This window comes from Engystomops pustulosus, chromosome 4 (genome assembly GCF_040894005.1).
Source record: "Engystomops pustulosus chromosome 4, aEngPut4.maternal, whole genome shotgun sequence".
Taxonomy (NCBI): domain Eukaryota; kingdom Metazoa; phylum Chordata; class Amphibia; order Anura; family Leptodactylidae; genus Engystomops; species Engystomops pustulosus.
The window spans coordinates 91,167,079-91,189,638 of record NC_092414.1 but is presented as its reverse complement, the minus strand read 5'-3'; the positions used below and the strand labels follow the sequence as shown (position 1 = coordinate 91,189,638).

General features: G+C 37.7%; 1 protein-coding gene across 1 annotated transcript in view; it reads right to left on the bottom strand.

Moving 5' to 3' along the window:
- Nucleotides 1–3,137: 3,137 nt before the first annotated feature.
- LGR5 (leucine rich repeat containing G protein-coupled receptor 5) overlaps nucleotides 3,138–22,560 on the bottom strand; it is a 120,009-nt gene continuing 100,586 nt past the window's right edge. Inside the window, exons 16-19 of the mRNA XM_072146716.1 lie at nucleotides 19,778–19,903; nucleotides 11,631–11,776; nucleotides 9,463–9,546; nucleotides 3,138–7,273 (exon numbers count right to left, since the gene is read on the bottom strand). Coding sequence (XP_072002817.1) covers nucleotides 6,195–7,273; nucleotides 9,463–9,546; nucleotides 11,631–11,776; nucleotides 19,778–19,903 — 1,435 coding nt within the window. The 3' untranslated portion in view covers nucleotides 3,138–6,194. The remainder of the gene's footprint in view (nucleotides 7,274–9,462; nucleotides 9,547–11,630; nucleotides 11,777–19,777; nucleotides 19,904–22,560) is intronic.

The following is a 22,560-nucleotide window of genomic DNA, read 5'->3' as shown; positions in this document are numbered from 1 at the left end:
TTCCTCAGACAAACTGCAGCTCAAATTTGCACAAATAATATATAGTATACTATATAGTACATACACATAATATATACACACATTACATATGCATTTACTTAGACAAACATTATATGCTCACCATATATACACATACATATAGTATGAAAAGACTATATACTTACTGCATATACACACATACATACAGTATATACACAGCATACATCCTACACACAAATACAGCATATGCACACACCATAAATGTACATAAATCCAATGCACACAGACATACAATATATAGACATCACACACATAGACAGTATATACACATCATACATCATTATACACACATACAGCAGATACACTTGCATACAGTTGTTTTTACAGCATATATACACATATACAGCATATGCACCCCATATATACACAAACATAAAGTATATACATATATATATAGCATATACATACATAACACACATACAGTATATACACACCATACATCACATACACACATACATACAGTATAAATACATCATACACACATATATACACTGTATCTACACACCACAAATACACAATACACACATATACAGCATATAAACACACACCATAATCACACATGCGGTATACATACATGCAGAGGGTACAGATCCCTTTAAATGTTTCATTCTTTTTTAATTGCAGCCAATTTCTTTTTTTTGTTCATTAATGTACACTCTGCACCCCATTTTGACAGAAAAAAAATTCAGAAGTGTAAATATTTTTGCTAATTTCTTAAGCAAGAAAAAGTGAAATACCACATGGCCATAAGTATTCAGACCCTTTGCTCAGTATTGAGTAGAAGCACCTTTTGAGCTACTAGTACAGCTATGAGCAAGTTTTTCACACCTGGATTTGGGGACCATCTGCCATTCTTCATTGCAGTTCCCTCGGGTTGGATGGTGGATGTTGGTGCACAGCCATTTTTAAGTCTCTCCAGAGATGCCTAATTGGATTTAGGCCAGTCAAGAAAGGTCACAGTTATTCTAAAGCCTCTGCTTTGTTATTTTATCTGTGCGCTTAGAGTAATTGTCTTGTTGGAAGAACCCGGTCTGAGGTCCATAGCACTCTGGAAGAGGTTTTCCATCCAAGATATCTCTGTACGTGACCATATTAATTTTTTCTTTAATTGCAACCTGCCCCTACAGCTGAAAAATACCCCCAAAGCATGAAAGCATGATGCTGCCACCACCAAGTGTCACTGTTGGGATTATATTTGGCAGGTGATGAGCATTAACACCAAAAGAATTAACACCAAAAGGCTTAATCTTCATCTTTTTAGACCAGAGAATCTTATTTCTCACACCTGAGAGTCTTTCGTGTGTTTTTTAACAAACTGTATGCGGCTTTTATATGTGTTGCACTGAGGAGCGGCTTCTATCGGCACACCCTGCCATAAAGGTCAGATTGGTCAAGGGCTGCAGTGAAAGTTGACGTTGTAGAACTTTCTCCCATCTCCCTACTGTATCTCTGGAGTTCTGCCACAGTGATCTTTGGGATTCTTCTTTAGCTCTCTCACCAAGGCTCTTCTCCCACAATTGCTTAGTTTGGCTGGACGCCCAGTTTAAGGAAGTCAACAAGTCTAGTAATACAGGCGGTCCCCTACTTAAGAACACTCGACTAACATACGACCCATAGTTACAAACGGACCACTGGATATTGGTAATTTATTGTGCTTTAGTCCTAGGCTACAATAAACAGCTGTAACAGTTATCAAATGTGTCTGTAATGAAGCTTTATTGTTAATCCTGATTCTTATGACAACCCAACATTTTTAAAATCCAATTGTCACAGAGACCAAAAAAGTTCTGGCTGGGTTTACAATGATAAAATATACAGTTCCGACTTACATACAAACTCAACTTAAGAACAAACCTACAGACCCTATCTTGTATGTAACCCGGGGACTGCCTGTACCCTCACAAGTTGTTGTGCCACTGTGCTGTTAGGAACCTTGAGTGCTGCAGAAATTCTTTTGTAACCTTAGCCAGATCTGTGCCTTTCCAGAATTATGTCTCTGAGCTCCTCGATCCTCATGATTCTCATGTGCTCTGACATGCATTGTGACTAGAGATGGGTGAATTAGTGAAAATTCGCTTCGACCCGGTTCGCCGAATTTTCAGAGAAAATTCGATTCAAAATGAATCACGGCATATGACGTAATGGTACGTCACATGCCGAGTGCAGGTGCATGGAGAGGGATCACAGGCTGAGCCCTCTCCATAGTTGGTAAGTATTTGCTGCATATTGCAGCAAAGGCTTACCGGTTACCGCGGTTGTTGCTAGCAAAAAAGCATCTTTCCAAGGATCGCCGCTCCCCCTGAGGCTCTAGGTTCTCTGCCCCATGTAACATGTTGTGCTCATGGACATTTTGCTAATAAAGGAGGTAAAAACATTTTTTCCCCACAAATCACTGTAAACTTCGGATTCGTGACGAATCAAAGTTTTCCTGTAATTCTAAAAATTTTTAGAATAGTTAGAATTGATTTGCCCATCTCTAATGACACATAGCTATACTCCAATGAAGGAGTAGAAAGATCTCAAGGAGGATCAGAAGAAAATGGACAGCATATGAATTTAATATGAGTGTCACAGCAACGGATTTGAATACTTAAGACTGTGATATTTCAGTTTTGCTTTTTGAATAAATTAGTAAAAATATCTACATTTCTGATTTTTTTTTCTGTCAAGATGGGGTACAGAGAGTACATTAATTGATCTCACAAATTGGCTGCAATGACACAAAAAGTGAAAAATTTAAAGGGTTCTGAATACTTTCTGTACCCACTGTATGTATATTTATAGTGTATCTTATATATGTATCTTTTGCACTGTTTTAAAAACATGAATTATGTTAATTACGGGGATGGATTTCAGTGATCATATGACCCCTTTATTTATGTGTATATATCCATTGCTCACCCAAGGCTCTTGTTGAGCTGAAATGTCGCTGTTAACACCAGTATGGAATAAAGAGGATCATCTATCACTTTGAATTGAAACAAACTGGAGTGCTGCTCTTTTTCTTTTTGAATATATATATACTTCCATTCAGCTGACTGGACATCAAATCTATCTGGTTGCGATTTATAGTTCGGAAACAAGTCAGAAACCCTTCATTATTTCATCACAAATTTTATTACAAATTGCATATATTTGTTACACCATTATAAAAGCAAGCAGGTATTACCTATGTACAGAAACTAGACTTTTATATAAAGTATATACAAATAACCTCAATAAAACCAGTAAGCAGAATAAACATGTTGAAGCTGTTTCCACTTTTACCATATGATGTTATTGTATCTCTGCCAAAGTAATAAATACAGTTCTATATTTACAAATCTCATAAAAATTAAGTATTTCTCATTTCAAAATTACACATATCTAATCACAATATTCCAAACATGCTTATAAAAATAAAACCTTGTATCTATTTATAGGAGAGCCTTCCACTTCATTTATATGTATTTTATACAATGTTATGCCCATAAAAGCTTCTTAAACATGTGACTTTACCTTAAGTAATACATAATAACCTCAGTCTGCCATCCTTGCCTTTCAATGACTTGAAATTCTTCCAAGTACAGAACCCTCAGATACAGTATCACAGAATTCCCATAATAATTCTCTGCAATTTACAATGGGAGTATGGGCTATGCCAATTTCAGATTAAATGTCAGTTCTGTTTTTTATTTAAAAAAATATATTAGAGCCCTATATACAGCAAAATCATTGTATTGTAACATCTGCAACCTCCGAGTAGGTTTCCAAGTTTTGCGGAAGGGGTTGAAGAGTGATCTATCCAATTGTACTTAAACAGTATATAGATGGTTAGGTTTGTGCTAGAATATAGCTGCCTATATGTCTAATGTTTAGAAGGATTCTCCAGTTTTAGGTGCTGTGGATGGGAGCCTCTTTGATCAGCTTTTACCACTGGGATCAATCCTTGTTCCTCTGCAGTAGCAAATGTAATGGGTAGAATACTTATAGGAAACTTTAGGGTTCATATAAGACCCTAATAGCTCTATTATCCCCTAATAAAGTTTACCAATCGCCACCAGGAGCCATGGCTCATAAATCCGCATGCTCCGCCATCCACTGATATGGTAGTGGTTATGATGGAGACTATGTGCATGACCCCATTCCCCAGCAGGACACGTAACATCACAGAAAGTCCCCAACTCTGCTGCCTTGGGTTCACATTACTATGGCTTCCAGTGGCAAATGGGAATCTTTATAAAGGTGGCTCTTATACTTACCCTGTTAATGTTTCCTATAAGTGTCCAAGCCCCTGAAATATTTAATTTAGAAGATTACAGTCAAATTATTTAATATATTTAAAATATTTTATTTAGAACAGTGTAGTCAAATTATTTAATATATTTAAAATATTTAATTTTATAGGAAAATTCAATATGTAACATTTATTGTAACAGATTCCCATAAGTTCCAAGGCATTTTCTTAGTATAAATATATACTTGTGATTTATAGTCTGCATTTGAGATATAACTTATGGACCTATAACAGTTATAGCAAACTGGACTTGTAACTATTGTCAAATATGAGTTTGTGTTGAATATGAGCTTGGGCACTGGTGATGTAATTTGATAGCTCCAACACACCGGAAGCTCACTGACATTTTTCTCACTCCACTGCCGGTATTCAAGATGTACCAGAAATATAAAACAGAAAATACTATTTGAGACAATTACATCTCCAGCTAAAAATTTGCTGCTCCATGCTCTCTAGGATCAACCTGGCTGCCAATTTGTACCCAACTATAATTATGAAACTATGAATCACACAATATAATACACTATATTTTAAGAGTTCTTGGGTTTAGTTTATAATTCTCACACATGGTTCAGTGGTAATGTATACATACATAGCATATTAAGTGCATTAAGCATTAATCTTCTTTTTAAGCAGCCCACACAAATTTATGGGTTGTATTAGACTTAGAATTTGGTGTTTTTTTCCACTCACTCAGAAGCACCCCCATTATTGTCCAAGTGCTGCGACTTAGCCTTTTTTTTTACAAGGCTTAGGCCACTTTCATACGTCTGGAAGTAGCGGCCGTGAGCTAGCAGCAAAGACGGCAGCTTACTCACGGCCACCATAGATGTGCATTGGGCACATTGTGTCTCACTACACTGTGTCTGAGTTGTGGGGTCACTCCGCATAAGATAGAGCAGGTCCTATACCTGCCCTGATTTGTGGCCTAGCTTGGCTCGCTACGGAGAGGGAGAGGTGAGTGGCACAAGTCTGATGCATGTATCCTTATGATGATTGCCCATGAGAGAAACAGTCGGATAAACTCACTGTCAGGAATTCCCAGACCAAACCTTGTATCGCTGGACTGAACCAGGTTTGGTCAAACACACAGAACAGGTGCAAGTCTTTCCATTATACGGCAGCTTCCCTATGTATAATTTCCTCAATGGGTTTGACTAACAATAATTGATAAATAACTGAATACCTAATGGAGACGGGTAAATGAAATGGGTAAAAATCAATCAGAAGCCCCCACAGCTCCTGTCCTTTGGTTATATTATCTAGACATTAGAGCAGTTTTGTTGGAAACATATTAAGGCTCATTTTTAATCCCATCCAAACAAAGAAGTGTCTGTGGTGCTCATAGCATCCAATCACAGCCCAGCTTTCATTTTCCAAGAGTTTCATAAGAAGTGATGGCTGTTCTGTGACTAGTTGTTATGAGCAATAAAGTTAGGTTTAGGCAGTCTGCATACATCTGCCCAATTGAGTTTGTATCCAGTAATATCCTGTGGTGCTTTGAATTAGATTGTAAGCTCTGCATGTAGCACATTGAAAGCCAAGTTGTTTTCTTTCGAAAGGCGGCTCTGCAGCATATTTTATGCATTATAAACACTGAAGTCTTGGCAGCTGGGAGTATATTGACAACGTTCTGGACATTCAGTTTTTGGTTTAATTAGAGGAAATGATGTGATGGAAAGGCAAGATAACCCTGTAAAAGATTAATGATAAATCCTGAGGTTTATCTTTCAGACAATATCCAAGAGAAATAGCATAGCTGATTGGTATCATATGGATGCAGCAAAGACACGGATACTATTCTCCCAATAATAGTAAATATGGAAAGGTTTGTGCCTTAAGGAGCAGAGGAGTCAGTACCGTCAGTGCAGCCATGTTGTCAATGACAAGACACGTATGTTGCGGCAGACAATTTACAGTTTTCAGTCATTTGGTATGATGAAGGGCTTGATGGATATTCATAAGAAATGCTGGAACTTGCAAAGGTCACCAGAGCTTGTGTGGAATCACAGGACTGTTTCTCAGCATCTTCAGAGTTAATGGAGGATAGGCTAGTTTGCCGGGATCTGCTCCAGAGCATATCTGTGCTTTTTATACCACCTATGTCTTCCTTGAAATGTGGATTGAAAAGAATGTACAAGAGAGGATTCAGGCACGCAGGCAATGGGATGATAAGCAGGAAAATTGATTTGATCACTTCTGGACTAATGAATGTTAGATTTAAGAGTGAGGAGAAGGACAGGAAGGCCACTGGGCAGTAGAGAATGCAGTTAGTGAAGAGAAGCAGAGCTATATGCTTCACCATTGAGCAGTCCCACACATTTTCCAGTTCCCCTTTTTCTAACGTGCAGTAGAGCTTAGTATAAGCAACTGTCATGACAAGGAAGCAGAGCGAATTCAAGAGGACTAGAGCCACCATGAACCCCATAGAGGAAGGATCACCAAAAAGGAGGGGGAAACATAATGGAGAGGTCCCATAGGTATTGCCAGTCAAAAGTGGTGAAACTGCAATCACCAGGGAAAGAATGAAGCAAAAGCAAATTGACAACTTGACGCTAATAAATGAGGATTTGGATTCAAACTTATTAGAACCTTTTGTAGAAAGTCCTCGCTCAAGTGCAGCCACAGTAAGGAGAAAGATGGAGGATTCTGCTGCAAATACTGACAGGAATCCTGTTATCTGACAGCCAACTCCATTCTCCCACCAAGCCCCATACTGCGCAAATTTCCCAAAGGTCAGAGCATCAATGGTAGCCAGGACTCCACTTGAAAGGCCCATCAATGTGTTCATAATGGCTATAAGCCCAATTAGAAGCTTTATGGAAGGAATATATGACAGATGCTTAAAGACTGTAGCAATGACCAAAGCATTGCAAATGAAGGCCAAGAGGACTATCAGCCACACTCCAATTCGGATCAGCCAACTTCCAAACAGGTAGTCACAGGGTTTGAATGGTCCTGTAGGATGACAAAAAGTTTGGTTTTACTCTTACACAAATTAACATTGATGACTTATGAATCAAGTCCTATGGTTCAATAATATACTAGTAAAAGCAGCTTTTTACCTTCTATGGCAGGTCAGGGTAGAAAGAGTTTATCTTAATAGAGAGTTTGTCATTAAGAGGGGTATGTAGCCTTAAAGGCCATGTATTCTCCATTTCAAGGGTGGAATAAGGAAAACTTTGCCTCAAAGCTACATTAAAGGCAACTCACTTAACATCAACCATGACATTTCCAAGAAGCCTAGTGACATGATGTGGGATAATAGCCAAGCCAGAATAGTGTTTTTACAGAGACTATCAAGCATGAGAAACCAACATGTGGGGCTCTGGTAACGCCCCATATTCCTTCTTTCACACTGGTATAAATTTCGAAGTTAATGGAAGGAGGCCATGGATATCAAATATAATAAGTTTCCTTCAGTTACAGTGCCCTTTGTTCATCGTGCTTGATTTTATTTTGATGGTAGATTTCCTTTAAAGTAGCCACAATCCAACATTTTCCTTATTCCACCATGGAAAACATATTTTCTTACTCTTGCAAGGACTGAGTATACAATCATATATTTTTTGTATCATAGCTGATGGAGACTAGAAAGAAGCTGTATCACTTATCCAAATTGTAAAATAATTTTAAACAGCAGATCTTTTGGGTTCTGTGTGTCCACTGCTAAATTTATATAAAAAAATTTCTAGAATACTCTCCTTATTTAGTTAAGACATTAAGTTAGTACATCAATAAGTAAATGACAAGAACTTTCCTTAGCAGGCTATGGGACTTATTTAGAAAGGGTCCGTGGATCACATTTCCGTCAGGCTTCCCGACATTTTCGGGATTTGCGCCACTGTGACAGGTATTTAGCAGGGGATTGTGTCACGTGCGATCAGCTTTTGGCGCAGTGGATGCAACAGAAATCGGGGGGCGTGCCGTTGGATGATCCGACTGATTCCGACTGAGGACGGGATTTAACATTCAATTTGTGTCACAAGACAATGCACTTACATGCACCAGGAAGAAGAAGGTGAACTCTGTGGGACCTGAGCGGGGAAGCGACACATGCAGGATATCGGGCGCACGATCTTCATGAATCGCGGCCGATGTGCATTCCGTTCGGACAATGCACTTTTGGGGATCGCGCAGGAAATGTAAGTAAATGTGCCCCTATATGCTTAGAGCTTAAGAAGCTGGCTCAAGTAGGCTGAACTGTCTCCAATATTAATTCATGTAAATTTATTAAAATTAAATGTCTAAAACACTATCATTGGTCATATGGGATATAAATATAAATCTCTTTATTCTTTTCACAAAACAATTTATCATAAGATTGTGTGAGATTCATAGAAATAATTTACAAAATGTTGTTCACTCCTGGTACAGTCATGTAAATACTCATATAAAATTTTTATTTGTCAATATCATTAATCCAATCATGGAGATATCAACTATTCTACAGGTGTACAGATCAGCCGATCCCTGGTATTCTATCTATTGAGACCGCTACCACATCGGAACATGGTACAAGGATTGCATATACTTACCTAACACTCGTCAGCTTCTTTGAACTCGGGACTTCTTTGAACTTGCAGTGTGCCAGATATACTTACTACACATGTGCAACCTTTCGTACTTCAGACCGTGTTGGAGATCTCCAGGACACCGAAGCAACATGTTCCATTTTAGACAGCTACAGACCCCAGTGATTACTACTATCTGTAAGTACATCCTTGCTAGTCTTGAGAGCCCACAAGTAAGTTTCTTACCTCTATGAGAGCTATTATTGTAATTGATACTTGTGAATACATACTATACTCAGTGGAACTATAAACATCTATCAACATAAGAACTTGTGACTGTATACCTATCATCTGGTATATAATGTAAGGTCTAGACATTGACACAAATAGGTCAGACCTATATTAGAAACATCAAGACCAAGTTATTCCTGGTATCCATTTAGACATTTTTGATAGACTGACACTTTGTTAGATCTATTTTGAAAATACCGGAATCAAATTTTTGAAATCTCATATTTACATGTACAGATTTATATGAGTTTTCACATGTCTGTATTTATAGTAAACAACATTTTGTTAAATGTTTCTATGTATCGATAAGACTAGCTGATGTATACAACACACATGTCATACCTGGAGATGGTGTACACTGCACAGAATGAAGAGCTTTAACATCCTCTTCAAAATCCAGAAGAAAATCATCAAAGTCACGATCATCTGAGGGTAAATGAATTTTTATTAGCTTAGTAATGCACCCCTAACAATATTAACTACTGTATGTACTCAAGCATAAGCCAACCAGAGTATAAGCTGAGGTACCTTTTACCACAAAAAACTAAGAAAATTGACTTATTCCTGGGTTATGCTGAATGTAGTTTCCACATAAAAAAATTTGATTCCCCACACCGCACACCAGGGGTTGAAAATACAGGGTCATCTTTATCACTGGATAGAGTTTTAAGAAATATTTGTCACATATTTCTTTGTTTCCCAATCTGATGTGTATTTCTTGAGATATCCACATTTTTGAATAATTGTTTATGCATTTTGATTTTCCCCAATTACAGCACCATCTGTCAATGAAAATAACTTAAATAGTATTGAATCAATGTATTGAATCTGAATCTGCAATAAATCTTTGGACAGATTTTTTTTATTTATTTGACATGTATATATTTTTACTTTTTGATACAGTGTGCAATGCTCTGTGCCAACAATGTACAGGCAGTCCCCGGGTTACGTACAAGATAGGGTCTGCAGGTTTGTTCTTAAGTTGAATTTGTATGCAAGTTGGAACTGTATACTTTATTATTGTAACCCTAGGCAAAATTTTTTTGGTCTCTGTGACAATTGGATTTTAAAAATGTTGGGTTGTCATAAGAACCAGGATTAACAATAAATCTTAATTGCAGACACCTGTGATAACTGTTATAGCTGTTTATTGTAGCCTAGGACTAAAGTACAGTAAATTACTAATTACCAGAGGTCCGTTTGTAACTAGGGATCGCCTGTATATTAGACTGGCTTACAAAAAATCACCTGCATCGGTTACCATGATATAAATGGAACAGTATCAGACTATCTAGACATTTAGACAGTTTTAATATCTACAGATTCAGGGATCTTAAGGGAGCACAAGGTAATCTGGCAACTGAAAATGAATATATGTAATCAGGAATTGGTGATCTGGTAATAAGAAATCCATGCAATAAGAAATATATTTCTGGGAATGTCTAATTAAAGTGCTATACTTGTAAGATATATATACACACTCTGTCACTCAGCAGTGGTGAAAATCACTTACCAACAATATATATATTGAAAAAGCCTTGAAAAAGGTGTCCAACACCGAAACGTCGCTACTCGTTTCAATAAAAATCACTCACATTTGATTTGAACCTTGGAGTGCTGCCTGCCTTTTCCATTCGTTGACTACAAACCAGGATCAAGCCGAGATCCTTGGTGGCATTGCACCCCTCCTTCTCAGGAGTTACTTTACTGTGTGGACTTGAACTTTTTCATTATATATATATATATATATATATATATATATATATATATATATATACAGGTGGTCCCCTACTTAAGAACACCTGACTTACATACGACCCCTAGTTACAAACGGACCTCCGGATTTTGGTAATTTACTGTACTTTAGTCCTAGGCTACAATAAACAGCTTTAACAGTTATCAATGATGCCTGTATCTAAAATTTATTGTTAATCCTGGTACTTATGACTATCCAACATTTTTAAAATCCAAGACCAAAAAAAATTTTGACTGCGGTTACAATAACAAAGTGTACGGTTCTGACTTACATACAAACTCAACTTAAGAACAAACCTACAGACCCTATCTTGTATGTAACCCGGGGACTATCTGTATATTATACATATATATATATATATATATATATATATATATATATATATATTTTTTTTTAAAGATTTTATTTATGAATTTTTCATTTTTAAATTCAACAGTAACACCTTAACACATTAGACTACGGCGCAGCGTAGTATTACTTGAAAATAGTAAAACAGCATATGCAAATATCACAATCGGTCAAATGGCATTCTAATATCAGAAATAGATGACCATATCAGTACATATACAGCATGTAAACGCCGCAGTCGGAACTTAATGAACTAACATTCAGTCATCCATTCATGCAGACACATAAAGACAAAACACTAACAACACAACACACCACCCTCTTTGCATGGGGATATATATATATATATATATATTTTATCACCTTATAAGCTGTCAATATCAGTTTCTAAGCAAATGTATATTACCTTGTAGATGGAGCATTCCTACATCCTTCCGGGGAAACTCATCGGCACTGCTGTTGTCATCTTTGCTCCACTGACTTGACTGTTTGAAGACACTTTCACAGATTGCAAAGGCGCAACACTGATAGGCATATGGCATTTCCATGACCCTGTCAATATCATGTGAGAAATAAACTCATTTTTAAAATGGCCACGATGAGGTAAAGATTATTATATAGTACATGGGTCAAGATTATGAAATGTAGGTATTTGTACAGAACAATAGTAAAAGTCATGTCGGATTGATGACTGTAACAAAGTAGCCTTGTTCACTTTACCAATGCAATAATAAAGTGGTAAGGAATATTCTAGATAAAATCCAAGGCTAATTGTCATATTTCCAAGATCTACAAATTTCTGCACTTAGTGTGGAGTTACAGGTTTCCCCAACCCCATAGATCAAAGCACATCAAAAATCATTTATCCTCTACTTCAATTCCACACTTCCCATACCTAGATCTGACATGATTTATTTAGTCTGGAAAAGAGAAGACTCTGAGGGGACATGATTAACTTATTTAGGGGGCACTGTCATCGTTTGGAGACAAACGAGGAAATCAAGGTTTAATCACCGGAGACGACAGGGCTTTTTTACTATGAGAACTGTCAATCTGCGGAATAGCCTGCCTCAGGCTTTGGTCACAGCAGGGACAGCAGAGAGCTTCAAGAAGGCTCTAGATGCCTTTTTACATCTAAATAGCATTGATGGTTATGTTATATAGGATTGTTTCCCCTAAATCCCTTCTTCGTGCAATCCCTTCCCTTCCTTGGTTGAACTTGATGGACAAGTGTCTTTTTTCAACCGTATAAACTATGATACTATGATTCTAAATATCACATTTTATCCTATCAAAGAGAAATAACCATTTGATATACAGAAATTAGCACAGCCAGTTGCATAAAAGAATATCTTTGGTACTGTATCAGATAACTAACAATTTTTTACTGTAAATTCTTACTTAATTATTAAACTTTTACTCTCTAGTCGAGTGCATTGCTAAAAATGTATGTCTTTCAGTGCAGAAGTTCAACTTGGGCTCCCGACGTAACTTTACCTTACACCTGACAAGGTCCTCCTGCACCTTTCAGCAGCATCACCAGACCCATGAATACATTACAAGTAGCCAAGAAAGAAAAAATGTGCAAATATGTTTTCCATGGTGGGATAAGGAAAACATTGACTCTAAACTACCTTTTAAGGCAACCCCCATTCATTTTAGCCAATCATGACTTTCAGGAATATTAGTGACATGTGAGATAAGAGCTAAACCAGTATATCTATTCCAAAAGGTACAGACTCCAAACATTGACAGTGATTCTTTCAATGTTTTTGCATCTCATTAGCACAGTTTAATTCACTGGTTTGGCTATGTGAGAGGCCCTAGACTTTGTATTTGCATATTTCCTTCCAAGACTCCCCAGTGGATCATGCATTTACTTTAACCCTTTCCTTATCGGGCCCTTTTTCATTTGTCTTTTTGTTTTTTACTCCCATCTTTCCACAAACCATGTCTTGTTTATTTATCAATTACAGAGACATTTGAGAGCTTATTATCTCTGTACTTTCTAGTGGCCCCATTTTATGTATTGTTCATTGTACAGGGAAACTGGAAAACAGTTGTGAGTTATTTCTACATATTTTCCTGTGTGATCCAAATAACACCTCCCCTACACAGGCAATACCAGGATTCCATACAAGACATTGTATATACTCGAGAATAAGCCAAGTTTTTCAGCAGAATTTTTTGCTGAAGTTTCCCCACTCGGCTTATACTCAAGTATATAAAAAATGTAACTGAATATTCACCATTCAGAAGCTCCAGGCAGCTCCTTTTCTTTATTCATGTGCGCATGAAGTCACTATGACTATGATGTCAGCAGCGGCGCAAATCGAGAAAGAAGATGAGCTGCCCGGGGCGTGGGATGTGAGTAATTTTTTTATATACTGTAGTATAAGCCGAATTTTTAGCACAAAAATTGTGCTGAAAAACTTGGCTAATACTTAAGTATATACAGTGTCTTGTATGTAACCCGGGGATTGCCTGTGTAGGGGAGGTGTTATTTTTTATGTGCTAGGCATATTGGAGGCTGTCAGGCTATCCTCTCCAGGGGGCTGGCTATATACTACATGGGGCTGGCTATATACTACACATGACTGGATATATACTAAAGGGGGCTGGTTGGATATACACTAAAGGGGGCTATCTGGCTATATACTACAAGGGACTGGCTGTATACTACAGGGGGCTGGCTATATACTTTAAGGGGCTAGCTATATATGGCAGCAGGCTAGATATATATTATAGGGGGTGGCTATATACTACAGGGGATAACAATATACAACTGTAATGGGACCAAGGATTAGCAATAAAGCTTCATTACAGACACCTTACAGCTGATCATTGCAGCCTGGAACTATAGTAAAGCATCCACAAAGCTTCACCAGAGGTCAAATTGGGCAGAGAAGTCTGTCTGTAACTAGGGGTTTTCTGTAAGATGGGTGCCCTTAAGTAACGGCTGTCTGTATTCATTTTCATATATTTCATATATTTGTATTTATATAATTGTTTAAATAAAAGTTTATACTGTAAACCCTGCAGCTGCATTTTTCTTTGTTTAACCCCTTCCCGACGCGCGCCGTACTAGTACGGCGCGCGCCGGGTCCCGGTGCATGGAGAGGGCTTGCAGGCCGAGCCCTCTCCATAGCCGGTAAGTCTTTGCTGCATATTGCTAGCACCGATATTGCTAGCACTGATCGCGGGTGTTTTCTCCACGATCGCCGCCGCCATCTTGTTGTGGATCGCTGCTCCCCGATGACATTCCGAACACCCGAGGCTACTTCGTTTTAACCCATGCATTACAATGTGCTAATTGCACATTGTAATGCATGGGCAGTAAAATCCACATATACTGCCATACTGTAGTATGGCAGTATATGATAGGATCGATCAGACTACCTAGGGTTAGAGTACCCTAGGGAGTCTGAAAAATTGTAAAAGTAAAAATAAAAAAAAGTTTAAAAAAAAAAAAATTATAATAAAAAAACCTAAAAATTCAAATCACCCCCCTTTCCCTAGAACTGATATAAAAATAAATAAACAGTAAAAATCATAAACACATTAGATATCGCCGCGTCCGAAAATGCCCGCTTTATCAAAATATGATAATGTTTTTTCACTATGTTTAACCCCGTAACGGAAAATAGCGTCCAAAGTCGAAAATGGCATTTTTTTGCCATTTTGAAAAATATAAAAAAATTAATAAAAAGTGATCAAAAGGTTGCACAGTCCCAAAAATTATAGTAATGAAAACGGCATCGAAATTCGCAAAAAATTACACTATCAACAGCTCCGTACACCAAAGTATGAAAAAGTTATTGGCCCCAGAAGATGGCAAAATAAAAAAAAAATATTTTGTACAGGAGGTTTTAATTTTTTTAAATGTATGAAAACATTATAAAACCTATACAAATTTGGTATCCACGTGATCGTACCGACCCAAAGAATAAAGTAGACATGTCATTTGGGACGCAGAGTGAAAGCTGTAAAATCCAAGCCCACAAGAAAACGTCACAAATGTGGTTTTTCACCATTTTCACTGCATTTGGATTTTTTTTCCCGCTTCCTAGTACACGCCATAGAATATTAAATACCGTCACTATGAAGTGCAATTTGTTACGCAGAAAATAAGCCATAACACAGCTCTTTATGTGGAAAAATAAAAAAGTTATAGATTTTTGAAGTTGGTGAGTGAAAAATGGAAGTGAAAAAACTAAAAAAGGCCAAGTCGTTAAGGGGTTAAAGATCCACAGCTACTGGTGGGATTAAAAGGTTAATAATCCTATAACTAAGAGAGGCACGGCTGGTAGCCTGTCTATAATAAATCTCTAACCAATGAAGGATTTATGATACATATGCTGCCAGACATCAAAGAAGATCAAAGTGTTTGTTCACCCCCTTTCTTATGGCCCCTGTTACAACTCCTACCACTTCTATGCCAAGTCTCTAGAGGTGTTGACTGTCACAATACAACATACCAACAATTACATAACAACCATAAAAATAACACTCCAGAGTTTTTTTTTTAGAATTTGCAAATAACTCATAACGCCCACAAAATAATGTTCTCCGCAGGGGGTGTTTTTGGTTGGGTAAATATGCCAGCTATGGCACTGAATTCAAAGCACTTTCTCCTTACTTCGTGAATAATTAACAATGCAGTCACTACACATAGAATGCAACTGGATTTCAGCTCTGTAATCTCTTGTTATTCTGGTTCTGAAATGGATGACTTATTCTATGGATTGGTCAAAAATGTGCGAAAGCTGAAAAAACCTTCACCAACAGTGGTTAATCTACTATGTTTCTGTAATTTTTGAGGATTTTACTCAATGTATTTACTGAATACTTGTTACAGTGACTAAATGTAGACAACAAGAGAATGTTCTAGAGCTCATTTAAATAGATGGGAGTTCAGAATGTAGGAATTCAGACTATAGTTACTTAAGTTTTCCTGTGCAGGGCTAAAGAGGAGACGACAATACGGACAGTGGCAAATAAATGGCTGTGTGGAATGTATTCAGCTTTCTATCACCCTGCGTAGACTGTACATGTCTTTGCAACATATTATTTACTGCCTCCTCTTTGATTCTTCCATTGCTATGTGACTTTTATTTGCCCTACTTAATTGCAGTTATTTTATGTAATCTTTTCTTTTAAGAACGACTGCAATTACAGCCTAACACTCTTATAAATCTCGACTATCTTGTGGCTGTTTTCAGCAAGCGAATAATTTAATGCCCTGAATGTACAAAGGCACAGAATGAATGTGTCACAAGCATTTCTTCCCCATTCTGAATTATGGGGCATCACATAATTGTAAGCAATGAACACAGGAAACAATTATGCTGCTCTTACATGTGCTCCCTCTATTCTGTTATATGTTATATTCTGAATATCTAGGCACATTATTTATAGGGGTAAATTGGTGGGATTTTATGGTCAACCAGAACAGAAATGTTCTTTAATATAGCTTGTAAGTATCAGTATGTTGCTTTCTCGGGTAAGTGTATTAGTGCAGTGAGGTCTAGGCACAGTATGTTTATGGAGGAGCGCTCTCATGTTCTGCATTTACAGTACACAGTAATAGTTATACTGCTGTGGAGGCATATTGAGGCACTCAGAGCTTGAATTTGGTGCTAAACTCTCTTTTATAAAACCAATTTACATTTCACCGCCAAGGAGACTTCCTGAATGATACTAAAATACTGGGCCATGAAAGAAACATAAGATCTGGATGATGTTAAGAGAACCTGCCATTTAAATTACCCCAATTAAATTACCTAATTAAAAACTATGATTTAAAGGCTTTGCCCTCATCCCTAAATGGTTCTTTTCCATGGCTATAATGTTAAAAAATCAGTTTGTAAACTGATATGCAACTCACCTCATGTGAGTCCAATGCCACTAAGTAAGTCATGCATATTTAAATTTAACTTCCATTGCCCTGCCTCCTTGTACCTAATTGACAGGTCTCACTACTAGGACATGCTGCTGTGAGAGACATTGAGAGAGCTCTGTTACACCATTGGAAACTTCATGTCATGTGACTAGGGTGATGGCATCTAAGGTCTTTTACCCAGTTACATTTACAACGTCAATGTCTACTCCAACGTCTACACATGAAATCACAGCATGCTTTCATGGAGGTAAGGGGAGGAGTAGAAGTCCTTGGAGGCATGCTGTGATATAATGTAATCAGATACATACATAGGGTACACGTTACAAACGTAACTGGGTAATTAAGTGCTTAATGCTGAGAAGAGGCATGGAACATGGTGAGAAATAGATGGGAGGGGCTTGCTGGGCAGGAAAGGCCCCCTCTGGTGCAAGGTAATATAAGATAAATTCAATTTATGGGGATGGAAGTTAAACTATTTTTAGCTAAAAGAAGGGCATCAGTTAGTAAATAGGGCTCTATGGGAACCTGTCACCAGCCGTATATGTGAAAATGTGGTGACTTGTTCCCTTACTTGTCGGTAGTGATATCTATGGTTAGTTTCTGATGACAGTTTACTTTTAAAGTGTAAAAAAATGATACATTAGACTCCCCTCTCTATTTAGCCAGTGCAAAAAGTCAGGTACCTTCCCCAGGTAACATGGTAAATCTTGATAAAGATTTATATCACAAAGTGACTAATTTGTAACAGAACAACTTTATTCCTAAAAATGTTTCCAATACCCTTAATAATACACCTGATACCGTGCAACTTGTGGTGAAATTTGTCAAATGTTGATCCCGCCTGGTGTTAATGAACAGCTGTTGTTTACAAACAGCTATTTCCTAAGGCAACATGAAGCGAGGCTGGCAGCACTTCATACAGGACAAAGGCCATAAAACAGGGCATGATGGTCTGGTAATGATATAGTCAATATAATTGAAGCCTTATTCTTTGGCATTTCTCCGTACTTTCTGTAAATAAAATTACCTGTGATGAGTAATTGGGTTTGTACTCAGCCACATTAGCCTTTGTTTTACCATAGAGCAAGAATGTTGATGATGGCTAGCTTCAGCACTAGTGAGATTAATGGGACGTTCTAGCGTGCTAACCATTGTCTACCTCTCTGCTCCAGTACACAATGTGGCAGACATATTTTTCTTTATGCTATTCATTGTAATTTTCAGTTCTTAAAAGGAACGATAAATTACAAACATAAGAAATGTAATAAAACAAAAGCGTGCTATAACATGCCTTTACAGTTATTTGTTAGAGGCACTCCATGTCTCTCCTCTATTGTTGAAGGAAAACGTAATTCACAAATATAACTATGCTTTCACGTTTACTACAATGAGAGGGAGGTCCTGATGACAGCTTTATAGCGGATCTGTCAAGTAAGAATATGAGCAGGACAGGATATGCCATGACAAAGGAGGAAACCTAACTTATAAAAGGTGACATTCAGGTAACATGTTTCATAAAGGACAGATGCAAAATACCATTAACTATTTTTTTTTGCCAATTTTAATAATATTGTACTTGAATGACCTGCAATCTAATTTTAATATAACGTACATTATAAACTTAACTAATATTTAATTGAAATATAACACAGAAGAAGGGAGAGTGTAATGTGATTCAATGAGCCAATTCTAAATCGGCAAGCAGATTGTCAGAAACTGTTGTGCTAGCATTGCTTACCAAAACTGATAGTGTTACCGGATTATACAGTATGTCTTAGGTATTAGTATCTTAAGTAACTGTATCCTCTTCTCTAAGGATTATTTCCCTTTCCTTTTACTAGTGAATAGTCTTTGGTTTGATTTGTTTCCAATGTGTCAGGATTGTGTCAGAAATGTTGACATTATTTAGAACTATCATTCTGATAAAAGCTTTTAATTTGAAAGCAACCACTCTACTTTTCAGGTGTTAGAGTTGCACTAGTTTTAGAAACTCTTCTACATTGTGGATGACTAGCCACCGTGGCATTGCAGACCATACATGTATAGGGGTTTATAAATGCAACGGCTACCAATACTTTATTGTACCACATTGAAAAATCCTATTGAACATTAAAAAGGACCTGTCACCCAAAAAACACTCTAGGAGCTGCAACTAGTGCTACCCCATTTATAGCATTGATAAACTGCTAACTTTATCAGAACCCTCCAATAAAGCTACCAGACAATGCAGTGCCGTACAATAGGAACGCCGGACCAGCTCACAGTGGTCCGGCGTATTCATGAAGGGGTGGTCCGAGGTTCTGCATCTTCCCTGGACCACCCCTAACACCATAGGTCAGCGGTGACTGTCGGGCAATCACCGCCTTCTAGTCCCGCCCCCTCATGAATAGTCCGCTGTGAGCTCAGTCCAACATTCCTATTGTATGCTGCTGCAGTGTCTGAGGGTACCAATAAAGCTTGCAGTTTATTACTGACAAAAATGGGGAAGTGCTAGGAGCTGCTTAGTAAGCAGCATCTAGTGCGTTTTTTCGGGGGTGACAGGTACTCTTTAAGTATGAGTGAAGCAGCCACAGGGCTACTACTAAAGGCTACAGAACCCTACATACAAACATAATAAATATGTTTCGGTTATACTATCAAAACCTACTCACCTGAGCTTTGGGAAATGTTCTGATGGAATCAATTCTTGCAGAGCAGTATTTCCTGTCAATTTTAGATGAGTCAGACCATGAAGACCAGTAACAGGAAAAGAGGTCAACTGGTTGGAAGAAATATCCCTGGGAAAAGAGAGATTATAAAAATGAAACCTAGTGCTTGTAAATGCTGTTCAGTGTGTGCTTAAGCAATCTGATTCATTTGGCTTTCTTTAAAGAAAGCTGCAGCCAGTGTTATGTATTGTCCCTGAAGATCTGTGTTGCCATACCTTTGTGTAGGTTCTGAGTAGTAAAAGGACTGTGAAGCTCTTGGTGGGTCCTGCTGCTCCACATCCCCCCAGTCATTTATAGCAGAAGGGAGGGAATGGAACAATTTATTGCAAAGAGCAGAAAGCTCTTCAGGCTTAACGATCCACCCAGAGCATGTGCAAGTTGCAAACCTGGATTAAAAGTTCACTTTTCACAGACCTGCTGCTACTCGCTAGACACACACTAGGGAATGGCTGCCATACAATATAAATGGAACATGTACTGCTAGTATACATACAATATCAAAGACATGCCTACCATACATAGAGGTAAGGCACTGTATATATAGGCTACATATTATATATGCTGTATATGAGTACTATAGCTGGACTAGTCTATTTAAGTTGCCTTGAAAGGATGTATTATTGATGTATTTCCAAAATACTTTATGCCAAAGGGGGTGCCTCAAAAGGTAGCAAAAGAGGTGTGGTTTTCCTTGTTCAATCTAGGAAAACGTATTTGCATATTTTCCAGAATCCAGAAATTTCCCTAGTAGAGCATTAATGGTTATAAGTCTCCCAACACCTGAAAGGCCTAATTGTGGGGTTTCTTTGAAAACTTTCTTTGAACTTACTCCCTGACCCTAGAAAAAACCCTCTCACTCAGGCCAAACCAGTTCCCTACACTGTAGTGAAGAGACGCAACCATGTTGAAACAGTGCTGTCTACAGTTGGGAAGCTGTTCCTTCTGGAATAGATATACTGGTTTGGCTTAATCCCGCATCATATCATATGGCTCCCTTAAAGTCATGATTGATGTTAAGGGTATGCCTTACAAGGTAGCAAAAGAGGTGCAGTTTTCCTTGTTCCATCTAGGAAAACCTATTTGCATATGTTCCAAAATACATATACATTTTTTGGTATGAGGGGATAAAGATATCTGTAGGGCTATGCCCATGATATTTTAAAGTCCTGGCATGGAACATGAGCTGGTAGTGATGCATCAATGGGTCATGTGACCTGTTAAATATACCCCCTGGGCCTATGAGTATTTATAGCCCTGAAAATTAGCAAGTGAGAAATTCATGCAACAGCCCAAGTTTTTGTAATTCGAGGACCTTTAGTCACTTTTCAATAAAGCACATTTTTTGTAAATTTGAAAGCTGGATGTCATGTATGAATTCTATTTCCATTTTCTGGAATAAAATGCTCACACAATACTCAGAAGATAAATTAATAGTGACAAGTTATGAAGCTGCCATTCCTGTCATGACATGAGAAAAATGGCAATAATGATCAAATAAACTTTTTTGTTTTGATTGTTTTGGATTTTGGTTGAACTGTGATATGGAAGAAATAAGTATTATAAAAATCCTACATTTATGGTTAAAGTTGCAGATGTTGTATTACTCATTTACCTACTTGCTCTTCAAATCTAGCATCCTAGACAAGTCCTGTGCTTTTGAGACTTGATAAATGAAGCCAAATAATATCTGTGGCCATATGTGATGTGGTTATATCAGATTCCCATGCCTTTTATTCCAGTGCTTTACTATCAATGTACATTATCCTGGCGAAGATTCCAGCAGACTATATAGTACAAGATAAAATTTAGGGTTTCTACACATTACAATAACTTCCACTTCAGGAGATAATTGAAGGGAAATAATTGAAAACTAGATATTTCTGAGTATTGCTGATTTTACACATTTTTGTTTTTGGCATGTCTTTTGTTTAGACATTTATGTTTGAAAAATAGGCTCTTTACACGCGAACATATGCTATGCCCGGATCAGGACTCGGCATAGTATACTGCTGGCTCCTTAGAGAGCCATGCCAGCCGGCCGTATGTAAGTTTTTTTCTTTGTACGGTGGGCAATATGTATTACCATTCAAGTGAATGTGGCTGTGTGCTACCCATACTGAAATGGCACGGTACAGGTGGCACGTGGCTGTATTAAATCGTTTATGTGTGTGAGGCCTTAGGTGTACATATGGATGGGTAGTTTGTCATGAAGAGCATTCAGCCAGCAGCAAATTTTAATAAATATATATTGTATAAGATCACGTCTAGGCTTGTGTATGCATGGGCAAATCAGTGCATTACTACTAGTACCTTGCATTTATATGGGAACAGCACTGTACTTCTACTCCCATCCTGTATATATATATATATATATATATATATATATATATATATATATATACACATTTACACATTTATATGTATACCCATACATGTATTAGCCTTCATCATGTACAATAAAAACTGTGGGGCATATTTATTAGGGCCTCTGCGCCATGTCAGTGCTGTAGAAGCCCTGAAATAATCACAAATGCTAACTTATTTCTAGCACTTGAGATTATTTAGCCCTCTAAAAGGAGGGCGTGGACGGTCGGGAGTGGACCGGTGCGGGGCTTTACTGTCCCTATGCCTGCGCACTCTCTGCAGTCGGCGACTCTTCACATGTAATAAGTCACCGGCTACGTTTATTTCTACCCTCTTGATTATTGAAGCCTCTTGATGTATTG